The sequence below is a fragment of the Lissotriton vulgaris genome, chromosome 5 (assembly GCF_964263255.1).
Source record: "Lissotriton vulgaris chromosome 5, aLisVul1.2, whole genome shotgun sequence".
Taxonomy (NCBI): Eukaryota; Metazoa; Chordata; class Amphibia; order Caudata; family Salamandridae; genus Lissotriton; species Lissotriton vulgaris.
In genome coordinates, this window is record NC_141693.1 from 1,797,913,642 (window position 1) to 1,797,927,003 (window position 13,362).

The 13,362-nt window shown below is 43.8% G+C and overlaps 1 protein-coding gene across 2 annotated transcripts in view; it reads left to right on the forward strand.

Moving 5' to 3' along the window:
- The window catches only part of ACLY (ATP citrate lyase), a 320,315-nt gene that overhangs the window by 220,296 nt on the left and 86,657 nt on the right, over positions 1 to 13,362 (forward strand). For both annotated transcript variants that reach the window (XM_086924155.1, XM_086924154.1), the window contains 2 exons: positions 9,449 to 9,530; positions 10,540 to 10,650. In XM_086924155.1, the coding sequence (XP_086780281.1) occupies positions 9,449 to 9,530; positions 10,540 to 10,650 (193 nt within the window). The remainder of the gene's footprint in view (positions 1 to 9,448; positions 9,531 to 10,539; positions 10,651 to 13,362) is intronic.

Below are 13,362 nucleotides of genomic sequence, written 5' to 3' on the forward strand. Positions count from 1 at the left end.
TTAGTTCTCAAGGAGTGGCTCTGGTCTATGCCTTTCTGCCACTGGATCTGTGCTCCACCCCTGATGTTTTTCTGGGTGTGAGTTCTTACTCCCATTCTGGCACAAGTGCTTCTTTAGGTAGCATTACTGTGTGTGTATTCTTCTCAACGTTGTCCATTTTGGTAGACGGTGTTGGTCTTTGGCGGTGTAGGCTTTTGTCCCCAGGCTTCTGTCTGTGCCTTTTTTCTATCTTTTATGGGCAGTCTTGTGGTCTAGGTTTCCGCTGTCTCACAGGAGACCAGGATTCTTACCCCTCGGGAACCTGTTATTTGTTTTGCATTCTTAATTGTTATGCAGCACACTGTTGCCGTGGTCCGCTTGCATGACTCCCCTATTTAGGATTAGTCACTCCACGTATGTGTGTCGACATCCTGTCTCTTGGTGGATATATCGTGGATGCTACACGCCACTGGGGTGCTCTCATGCTAAGTCTTTTTGCCTTAGTGTCAGACATTCTTGCTTACTTACGTGTTCATAGCCTTGCATGTTATCTACTCACAATGGTGCCTTTTAATTCGTTTGGCTGCATGCCTACCTCCTGAGCTTTGCTCAATGGTGTTTCCTCTGTCTTTGTTGGCACTAGGCTCTGAGCTCGGCCCTGTCTCTTTTGTCACATGTCCTAGACAGTACGCATTCATGTTTTTTTTTTTTTTCCTACACCCACGTGCCTCATACTTCAGCTCCTGTTCTGGGGTGGACAGTCTTCCAGCTGTCCGCTGTTTCTTGTGGCTTCCACTGTGGTGTGGGTTCAGGCGGTATGCTCTACTGTTGTCATGTTGTTTTGACCCTTGGAACTTTGTTCCTCTTGAATTATAGGGACCAATTTTTGGATCCTTCTTGAAGGTCTTGCGGCATAGTTTCTTATGTTGGCACAGAACTTTCTAGTTTTGTGTTCGAGGCATATGAGCTGCAGATCCTACATTTAGCAATAGATCGCCACCTGGTGTTGGGCTCGGATGATTGCAGGTTGTTATTGTCTTCTTGGAAGAAGTCTTTTGTAGTCACGAGATAGGTGACTCCTCCCTTGGACAATACTGCGCATGGTCATCGACTCCATCTTCAGATTGTTTTTTCCGCCACTGGGTTCGGATGAAAGTTTTCCGCTTCGGCTAGAAAAAGACTTTTTCTACTCTTTCGAAGTGAGAAACTTTAAACAAACTTCTTTCGACATCGAATAGACTTACGACATCACCAGCTACATTCCGGTGCGTGGACGTGGGCCGTTGGGCCCATCGGCGCTGTGCGGCCTATGCCTCATGGAAAGAACTCCATTCAAGAGATGCCCGGTATGTCGAGCCAAATTCCCTCATAGCGACCATCACGAGGTTTGCAACCTCTGTCTCTCGCCAGAACACGACGAGTCGACCTGCACAGCCTGTGCTTCCTTCCGATCGAAGAAAACCATTCGAGATCGGAGGGCCTGTCGACACGAAATGAGAAGATCAGCACCAGCACCGGAGGCCATCTTTGAAGAGGACATCGTCGAAGAAGACCTCTCCGAGGACGAATATCCAATCGAAGATATCTCAGAGGACGAGGCTCCACTCGGCGCAGAGGAGGACTCGCCTGATCCACAGATCATATCGGGGGCAGAGGATTCGGACGATTCGATCCCATCTCGACAACCCGTGAGTACATCTGCCCCTGCACGACAGACATTACCCAAACAGAAGGCAACGGTCAGCACTCCGCCCATGGGGCCCAGTCGAGACCGTCATTTACCCTCTAACGCCCCGCCTTCGGGCCCGGCTCCGAGGAAAGACAATACGCCTTCCGGTGCCTCGGCACCGAAGAAACACCATGTGCCAGTTACACCTCCTCCGTTGGCACCGAAACATCCTTCGGCACGAACATAAAAAACACTTCGGCGCCCAAAGACAAAGACACTTCGGCACCAGTACCATCGGCGCCAAAGACAAAAACTGTACCAAACCCGAAAGCTTCGACTCCGAAACCTTCCGGTTCAAAAAACAAAGAGGGGAAGCCAGTTTCCGGCGCCACAGGCCCAGCAAAACCTGTATCCATGCCGAATCCTCTAATACCGGTACCGAAGACCCCAGATAAGGCTAAATAACATTCGGCACCGAAAACATTGCCAAAGGACTCAACTACTCCTCATAAGGCAAAAAGTACTAAACAACCTCTATCGGCTCCGAAAAAATAGACGCCGAAGAAGATTATAGAAGAGGAAGAACTGTTTAAACCAGATCCTAGATAGAAAAGAGTCCAGATTAATCCAAAATATGGACATGTGGAAGCAATCCCTTATAAAAAGAGACCAGCAGACACACCACTTACACCTGTGGTCCCTGCAAAAAAGGACTTTGCAACTTCTCCAATGCACCCCTCCTCTCCCTTACCTTCTTCCTCTCCTGTTACTCCATATGTAGAACCTGTAACTACTCCTATTCACTCTCCTGCATCATCACACCACACTGATGAGGAGTATGATTTGGGTGGGGGGGATAATGTTACAGAACCACATACATACCCCTTAGATGAGGATGTTAACGCAGAATACCCTAAGGATGATGAGGATGCATATCATTTTTCACCAAATAATGCACCAGACATCCCTGATCATCCGTACTATCCAACAAAACCTTCCCCTACAGAGGACAGTATTGGTTTTAACCATTTGTTAAACAGAGCTGCACTTTACCATGGGGTTCCCATGCACTCTGATGACGTTGAGGAGGATTTCTTGTTAGACACTTTCGAACAGTCACAAAGGTCTACCCAAATATTACCAATGATTAAAGGAGTCATAAAACATGCTCCAGAGATTTTTAAAGATCCAGTGAGGTGTAGGGTGTTAAATCCTAGAATAGAGAAAAAGTATAGACCTGCACCAGCTGATCCAGTATACATTAAGGGTCATCTGCCACTAGACTCCTTGGTAGTGTCTATTGCGCGCAAAAGGGCCAATTCTCAAACTTCTGGGGACACACCCCCGCCTGACAGAGTCCAAAATCATTGATGCGTCAGGGAAGCGAATTGCTGCACAAGCAACAAACATATGGCGCATAGCAAACACACAGGCTTTGCTCTCACGCTACAACTGGGCTCATTATGATCAACTAGAAAAGTTAATGGAACACCTACCAGATCAACACAAAGATCTAGCAGCAGAACTTTTACAAGAAGGCAAATTAATTTCAAATGCCTCAATTAAATGTGCACTAGATGTAGCTGACACAGCATCCAGAGAAGTGAACACTAGTGTAATTCTCAGGCGTCACGCATGGTTACGCATCTCCGGTTTTAAACCAGAGGTACAAACTACCATTCTAAACCAGCCCTTTAATCAGAACCAATTGTTCGGGCCGGAGGTAGATAATACATTAGAAAAGATGAAGAAAGACACAGATACCGCTAAGTCTATGGGGGCGTTACAGTACACCCAAGCTAGAGGTTCCTTTCGCCGCTCCTCTTATAGAGGAGGCTCCAAGCAGACCGGCGCAGACACAACATCATCTTTTAAAACACACACGCAGACCTCCTCTAATAGAGGATTTTTTAGAGGAGGATATAGAGGCAATAACAACAAAGGAAGAGGTAGAGGTAGTAACAACAACTGCTCCTAAACAATGAATTCCCTCTGCCTCCCCTACAGCATTCCACTCCTGTGGGGGGCAGACTTTCAAGTTCCTACCTGTCTGGAACTCCATCACAACAGACAGGTGGGTAAGACAAATTATCCAACATGGCTACTGCCTAGAACTCACAGCAACCCCGCCAAACATACCACCCAGACAGCATCCAATGTCTGCAGAACACATAACTCTGCTTCAACAGGAAGTTCTAGCACTCCTACAAAAGGATGCTATTCAGATAGTTCCATTAGAAGAACAAGGAACAGGAGTCTACTCCCTGTACTTCCTAATTCCAAAGAAGGACGGGACCTTAAGACCAATTCTCGACCTCAGGCCACTCAATCACTACATTCAATCAGATCATTTTCACATGATCACTTTACAACAGGTACTCCCATTACTACAACAGGGAGATTTTCTGTCCACACTAGACCTAAAGGACGCCTATTTTCACATTCCAATACATCCTGCGCACAGGAAGTATTTACGGTTTGTCATACAACGACAACACTATCAGTTCAAAGTCCTTCCATTCGGGGTTACAACAGTACCACAAGTGTTTACAAAGTGCTTTACAGTAGTGGCAGCACATCTCAGAAGACAACAAATACATGTCTTCCCCTACCTGGACGACCGGCTCATAAAAGCAAGATCGTACAACCAGTGTGCACAACACACAAAGCAAACAATTCAAACACTGCACAACTTAGGGTTTACGATAAACTACACCAAGTCGCACCTAGAGCCTTCGCACGTTCATCAATATCTAGGAGCTACTATAAACACATCAGTAGCTCAAGCCTATCCCAGTCAAGCCAGGATTCAAAGTATTCAGAACTTAGCCTCCCTTTTTCAATGCCTGCACTCTCTACAAGCCAGAGTGTTCATGAAACTAATAGGGATGATGGCATCTTGCATCTTTATAGTTCCCCACGCAAGACTGCAAATGCGTCCACTACAGGAATGCCTAGCATAACCGTGGAATCAGGCTCAAGGTCAGCTCACAGACCTGGTGTTGGTGGACAGCCGTACATATCGCTCTCTGCAATGGTGGAACACCAAACATTTGACAAAGGGACGGCCGTTCCTAGAACCTGTTCCACAAGAAGTGCTCACGACAGACGCATCCCTCACAGAATGGGGAGCCCATCTCCTGCATTATACCACACAGGGTCAGTGGAACAATCAACAGAAACAGTTCCACATCAACCACTTAGAGCTGCTAGCAATTTTCCTAGCACTCAAAACTTTTCAAGTACAAATCCAAAACAAAGCTGTCCTAGTCCGAACGGACAATATGACAGCCATGGATTACATACAAAAACGGGGGGGAAACACTCTCTGCAACTGTCCCAACTTGCACAGAGCATTTGGAGATGGGCCATCCCTCAAAACATACATCTGACAGTAGAACACATTCCAGGGATCCACAACCAGATAGCAGATCTGTTAAGTCGTCAATCACAACAGATTCACGAATGGGAGTTGCACCCACAAGTACTTCAACCATTCTTTCAAATGTGGGGGCATCCACAAGGAACTCAAAATGCCCAACCTTCGCCGCCAGGTTTCCACACCCACGGTCGGAGGGGAATGCAATATGGATGAATTGATCAGGCAGATTTGCGTACGCTTTTCAGCCTCTCCCACTCTTTCCACTAGTGGTACGCAAGCTCAGACAACAGTACCTCAAACCGATACTAGTGGCCCCTACATCGGCACGTCAACCATGGTTCACCACGCTACTAGATCTCTCAATGGTTCCACATCAGAAATTACAGCTCACGCCATCCCTGTTAACACAGAACAATGGAGAAATAAGACACCCAGAACCAAGCCAACTGAATTTGGCGATCTGGCTCCTGAAGTCCTAGAGTTTGGTTACTTAAACCTACCTCCAGACTGTATGAAGATAATTAAAGAAGCTAGAAGACCCACTACCAGAGCATGCTATGCTGCTAAGTGGAAACGATTTGCAATATACTGTAACAACAATCACATTGATCCTTTGGACGTTACCATCCAAAATATCATTTGCTACCTTCTACATTTACAAAGGTCCAATTTGGCTTACTCTTCCATACGCCTGCATCTAGCAGCTATTGCAGCGTACTTACAAAATAGACAACATCTATCTCTATTTAGAGTACCTGCAATAAAAGCATTTATGGAAGGATTAAAAAGAATAATCCCACCCAGGTTACCACCTGCTCCAGTAGGTAACCTAAATGTGGTCCTTACAAGACTCATGGGACCCCCTTTTGAACCGTTATATAAATGTGAACTACAATTTCTAACATGGAAAACTGCTTTCCTTGTTGCCATTACCTCTCTCAGAAGAGTTAGTGAAATCCAAGCATTCACAACAGAAGAACTATTTTAGCAAATACATCCTAACAAAGTGGTTCTTAGACCCAATCCAAAATTCCTACCAAAAGTGATTACTCCTTTTTTTTCTCCTAAACCAATCAGTAGAGTTACCAGTGTTTTTTCAAAAACCGGACTCTGTTGCAGAAAGAGCTTTGCACACCCTAGATGTTAGAAGAGCTCTACTATATTACACAGACAGGACTAAATCATTCAGAAAAACAAAACAACTATTTGTATCCTTTTCTCCCCCACGCAAAGGCAATCCTATCTCTAAAGGAGGTATTGCTAGATGGATTGTTAAGTGTATTCAAATATGCTATCACAAGGCTAAACGTACACTAACAGTTCCTCCTAGAGCACACTCCACTCGCAAACTAGGAGCCTCTATGGCTTTCTTAGGAAACATACCATTAGAGGACATATGCAAGGCAGCAACATGGTCTGCAATACACACCTTCACTAAACACTATTGTGTTAATGTGCAAGCCAAGCAGCAAGCTGCAGTAGGCCAAGCTGTCCTTAAAACACTTTCAGTATGCTGCAACGGATACAAGCGACCACCGCTAGGGGAGACAATGCTGCACAATCGTTGCTAAATGTAGGATCTGCAGCTCATATGCCTCGAATGAAAAATGATACTTACCAGTATGCATCTGTTCTTGGCATGTAAAGCTGCAGAATCCTACATGCCCTCCCGCCTCCCCGGGACTTGTATCCGTTCCAGTACTCATCTTACTTAGATACACACGCATGGACATCCTTTTTTTCTCTTTACTTCTACTAACTCCATTTCCCATCATGGCGAAAAACAATCTGAAGATGGCGTCGATGACCATGTGCAGTATTGTCCAAGGGAGGAGTCGCCTATCTCGTGACTACAAAAGACTTCTTCCAAGAAGACAACAACAACCTGCAATCATCCGAGCCCAACACCAGGTGGCGATCTATTGCTAAATGTAAGATTCTGCAGCTCTACATGCTAAGAACAGATGCATACTGGTAAGTAGCATTTTCCTTTCGTCTGTGTGGGCGAGAGAGGTCCTCACACCGTCCCTCTTCGGATTTGGTGTCTCTACCATCCCTTGTTCATACTCCTTAAGGTGGGTCATGGGTCTGATGCCCATTGTCCTGGCATTGCGGCTTCCACAGTTTAGTCAGCAGTTGACGAATATGTTCTCCTGGAACTTGGTGGTTGTTTTGCAGACCCTCCCCCTATGGGGTATGGCTTTGGTATCTATTCTAAGTTAAGGAATCTGCGGCTAGATGTCTCTATCAGATAGAAGAGTTACTTACCTTCAGTAACGATATATCTGGTAGAGACAGTCTAGGTCCAGATTCCTTAACGCCCGCCCATCCTCCCCACTCTGTGAAGACCTTTTCATATGGTGTCTTTTCACCTAGCCCTCCTCTTTCTGATGGCCTTGGTCTTCCAAGGTGTGCTCTCGCACCTCACTCTGGGGGAGGGTGAGTTGTTCTGCTTGGGGGCTTTCGGCCTCTTCTCTATCCTAGTGTTAATGGCACGTTCTCGTACCTTCTGTTGGTGCCGGAGGTTTTCTTTGGCTTTCAAGCCATTTGGCTCTTCACTCTGTCCACGTTTTTTTTTAGTTGGCTTAGGTCTATATTTTTCACTGCCTTCTCATGTTGATTCACCTGTGTACTTCACACTTAGAGTTATTTTGTTTTTACTTCCCTCCCACTGCCCCCGCCTGTGCCTCCTTCTTTCTATAGGAAATATAAGTGAGCAACCCAATAAACCTTTGGAGGCTTGGGTAAAACGTGATCAGAATGGGTAATGTAGCCTCCAAAGGAGTTTGTTTGATGAAAGTGAGTTAGTGATTTGTAACTAGTATACAGGTAACTTAATTAACCTGAGTGAAATTAATTTGTTAACAATTGAATAAACAGGTATAAATTTAGGACTAACTAAACAAAACGAGACATGACAAATGAAACAATACAGTTTGAAACAAAGACTATTGAGCATGTGTATACGCAAAAATAGATTTTATCAAAATTCAGTCATCAAGGGAATGAAACGTCGACTCCCAACCTTATCCAAAGAAAATTGTCTACATCCTTTTGGATAGGTGTTCTACAGGCTTTACAGTGATTTTGATTTATCTCTGATTTTCATCCTGTATTCCTGTTGTACATATTTTTCTGTATTGTATTTTCCCTTGATGACTGAATTTTGATAAAATCTATTTTTGCCTATACACATGCTCAATAGTCTTTGTTTCAAACTGTATTGTTTCATTTGTCATGTCTCGTTTTGTTTAGTTAGTCCTAAATTTATACCTGTTTATTCAATTGTTAACAAATTAATTTCACTCAGGTTAATTAAGTTACCTGTATACTAGTTACAAATCACTAACTCCTTCTTTCTATGGCAGTCGGTTGGGTTGGGTTCTCTTTGTTACTGCAGTCCCTAAGGAGGGTGTGTGCAGTGCACTTCTGGTGGTGGTACACTTCTCATCACTTGTCTGGCAACATGTTCCTTCAATATTGTAGTACTTTTACCTTCCCTCCTGTGGAGATAATCTGTTGTATCTTTTGTGCCGCAGCTGTTAGCCCCACGACATGAGGTGCAGCTTGGCACTTTGTTAGGCCCTTGCTTGCAGCACGGGCTCTGTGAGTTCCCTCCAGTTCTTCCTGGTTCTGGGTGCTTTTTCAACTTACTTTGGTCTCTCATTATAAATGATTTGCTCTTTTACCATACACTGTTCCTCTGCTATCACAGTTTTTGTCATGGCTCCGCGTTATTGCGCCGTAAAGTTTCCTGTAGAAACTGACATCAGCACGCCGGGAGGGGCTTATATGACTCCATTGACATCACTTCCGTGTACGAAGTCAGGACGGAGCCGAGCGGCGCCACCTCCCAGCCTGCAGAGGAATTGCTGGGGAAAATGATTTTCGGGATCTAGTCTGATGCCTGGGTTAAGGAATATGCGGCTAGAATGTGTCTCTACCAGCTATATCGTTATCAAAGATAAGTAACTCTTGCAACATGACACGTACGTACGTACGTACGTACGTACGTACGTACATACATACATACATACATATATACATACAGACACATACCGCCAGGACTCTGAGATCTGACATGTTGGTATTAAGGATATTGGATGAAGGGTAAAGCTGCTGCCACCTATGAAAAGAAATAGCTTCTGCTATCTTTACAGTGTGGTGGACTTTCTTCTTTCTATATTGCCTATTGATGTACAAAATAAAAAATCAGTCAGACATGGCTTCAGCGATAAGTAATACAAAAAAGTTTGCAGGAAGGTTACGGATATGTATTGTGCTCACTTCTGGGACAAACATAGAGATTGAAGTCTGCAATGATCTGTACACAGAATTTAATTAATTAATAGTTTTTATTTTTCTGTTTGTTTATTTTGCCTGTCTTTAGTATAATACTTCTGATTTCCCTGTGATAGGTATCCTGGGTCAACGTTCATGGACCACGTTCTGCGCTATCAGGACACTCCAGGGGTTAAAATGATTGTTGTGCTCGGAGAGGTGAGTACCCAACCGCTTTGAATAGAGCCCAACATACGTGTACAAAGTTGTATGTACATTAAAGCAACCCAGCATACATGTTGGAATCTAAAATGAGCCCAAAAAGAATTCTTGATCCCAGAGTCCATTCAGTGGCGTCATGAATTCCAATAAAATACTTTTGTGCTCGGGGAGTTGGAAGGAACAGGGTGGGAATAAAGGTTTCGTCCTCTTTGCATGTACGCCTTTGTCCTTGCATACAATGCTATTCTTTTGTTGCATTGCTGCTTCCTTAGACACATTTTTCAAATATGGCCTTTTATTTTAAACCTAAATCTTATACACCTATTTATTTTGTAAGTTCATACAAACTGGATGTGTTTTCATTGCAAAATCTTGACTTTTGGTAAAGTATAAAAGTATACCTCATATGGTCGCCATCTATAATGGGAATGATTCATGTAAATGAAAGATTCATAATACAAATGTAATTCATATGTCCACACTTAACTTGCACAAGCAAAACAAGAATTAAGGGCCGATTTCAAAAGAGATGCAACTTTTTCTTAGCACTGCAAAAATGTGTATTCAATACACCTAAATTGTGAATAGTTGAAGGCAGAGCCTCATTCGTTTAAGCTCCAGTAAATGAGTGTTCATTGCCATGGATTGCAGAGCATGACGAACCAATGCCTCCCCAAATGTTTAAGTTGAAAGGCAGGACAGACACATGTTGGTGGATCGTATTTACAGTTAATTTTAGCTAGACACAATTAAACACCATGGTGCATTACTGTAACAGCTGGGGCAATTTTAGGTTTCTTCCTTTATATGCTTGAGTCTGAAAAACATTGCAAATTACATAGTGATGGAGACAGAAAAGATGTATGTTTGATGTATTGATGTAATTTCAGATATACACTAGATGAGAACTATAAATATCTTCTGTTCTTATATGTATTACAGGATCTGGCTCCGCTGCAGTTCTTGTTACTTAGTTTTCTAACTGGTTTTGCTTTTTCCTAATCAGGTTGGAGGGACCGAAGAGTACAAAATATGTCAAGGCATTCAGGAAGGGCGGATTACCAAACCTGTGGTATGCTGGTGCATTGGAACTTGTGCCACCATGTTTGCCTCTGAGGTAAGATTAGTTCTTTGTATCGGGTGGTGATGTCTTAACTGCTACTCCTGACCGTTGGTTGAGCTTCAGGCAGAGCCAAAACACTGGGAGCATTGTAAGATGCAGTGGAGCTTTTCTAAAATCAAGGCACTTACACCCCAGCGAAGCTCAGTTAACACTGGCCACAAAAGTACCATCCCAGATCTTAAAGGAATGTTAATTAATGCAAGTTCTTTAGTAAAACACAATACTGATGGTGCTGAGGTAATGGGAATTCATAGGGTAGACCTGGCATTTATAACCAAAACCTGGGCAGATGAGTCATCAAAGCCGGAGCTCGCTCTTGCTCTCCCGGTACGTTTGAATATTATTAGAGCAGACAGAATGCTCAAACAGGGGGGATGTGGGAGGGGGGGGGTGGACTAGCGATAATTTTTAAAGAGTTTGCGAGTGGTGGAATCCGCAGTAGGGAGCTTTGCGGATTGCGAAACTGTCTTTTCAGATCCCGCTTACTAACAACTATACTCTAAATGGCCTTCTTTTATACAGGCCCCATAGAGCACGGACCCCCCTTCTAAACATCATCAGTCCCTTTTTGGAGTCTATTCTAGGTGGATCAGACTTTACGGTACTCTGAGACTTAAATTACCATCTAGAGAAAAGTGGGGATAGTAATACGGCCTCACTAACTGATACAATGACTAGTTTTTCTTTAAACCAGATCATTACACAGGAGACACATGACGCCGGCCACACGTTAGATGGGATTTTTACTTCTAACCCCACCATTAAAATCATTGAGGTGCTACCCGTAGTATGGTCGGATCATAGAGCGATAATGTTCTCATTCAGTGCAGGCCAACAACAGCACACTCCTGCATGCACTCCAGCCTTGGTTACTTACCAAGAGTGGGGAAAAATAAGTAGATCGGTTCTTCAAGATTCTCTCATGACCTCTAAACCAGATCTCCAAACCGATACTAATACAGCTGCATGCAGACTATCTTCTTGGGTCAAAGCAGCCGTTGATATCGTGGCCCCGAAAAATATTTTTATCTCTAAAAGATCACACCCCTCAGAGCTGTGGTTCACAGAAAGGCTCAGATTACAAAAGCAGGCATGTAGGAGAGCTGAAAGAAAGTGGAGAGCTAATTATGAGCAAGTCAGGAAAGCGGAGTATGCCCAGTCATTATCATTATATAAGAAAATGATCATGTAGGAGAAAAGTACTTATTTTACAACTAAAATTCGAGAGGCCAATAACTCCAGCAAGGTACTTTTCGCCACAGTGAAAAAAAAACTAGCCAACATTTCAGGAAAAGCCCCAGTGACGAGCAGCCCCGAATTTTGAGATACTTTGGGAAATTTCTTCATTGACAAAGTTGCCTTAGTCTATAAAACCTATGAAGACAATCACAACACCCCCCGATACAGGCAAAAATAGGGGCTGTAAACAATACAATCAAGACAGGATTTGTTTTTCTTCCCCTTCTTTAGATCAGATAATCCAGGTGGTGGGAAATACTAAATCAGGAGCCCCTTCAGATCCCTGCCCCCCTAAAGTTTACCATATGTGTCAGGATCTTGTTAGTGAACAACTAAATGTATTGTTCACTAAGATAATTCAATAGGGCATTTTCCCGGAGACCTGGAAAACAGCCTCAGTACTGCCACTATTGAGGAAATCTAATCTAGACCCAAAGGAGCCTAGTAGCTATCCTCCAATCTCAAGGATTCCCTTTCCATCCAAGGTGTTAGAGAAGCTAGTCAATACACAGCTTACAGAATTTATTTATAAAGAGAACCTGCTGGACCATGCACAATATGGCTTCAGGGAGGGCCATGGGACAGAGAAGGCGTTCGTTATGGCAGCGGAGGAACTCCGGATAATCCTTGATGCAGGGGGGAAGGCCGCCTTGATCTTGTTAGATCTTTCGGCGGCCTTCAACACTGTTAATCATGAGATTCTTGCCAGTAGACTAGCAGAGATGGGGCTTAATGATTCCTCACTAAAGCTTCTGTCATCCTATCTAGCAGACAGAACCTTTTTGGTGGAATTGGGAGATGCGGTCTCCAAATTATTGTAACTGCCATGCGGGTTACCTCGGGGGTCTTCACTCAGCCCCACCCTTTTTAATCTATATGTGGCGCCATTGGCTTCTATTATTAGGCAATGTGGGTTCTCCGCTATCTCGTATGCTGACGACACACAGGTGGTGGTGTCGGTCTCAAATGATCTGGAAGTGACAGCTGACTGTTTTAATCACTGCATGACAAAGGTAAATGAATGGATGCAGGCCAACTGTCTAAAGTTAAACGGGGAAAAGACAGAAGTTCCTTTTGTTCGCCGAGATGGTGGCCTGATAGTCTGGGCAACTGTCCAATCCCAGTCTGTAAGGTTAAGGACTTGGGGTTTGTCTTTCATGACAAGCTTACATTTAATGCTCAGATTAATAAGCTAACTTTTACCTCTTGGCTTATCATAACAAGCATTTACAATGCAATGGTCTTGTGTTTGTTACAGTTAGAGCTATTGGCATTGCAAATGCATTTTTTTCATTTTTTTTTAAACATAAATAAATGGTATTGTCATTTACAATGGTAATAGGTGAGCATTAGAGAGTAGTAGAGAATATTAGCAGACACAGAGCCCCCACCCCACACACACACACACACACACACACACACACACACACACAGAGCCCAACACACAAAGCTCAACCCCCCCCCACA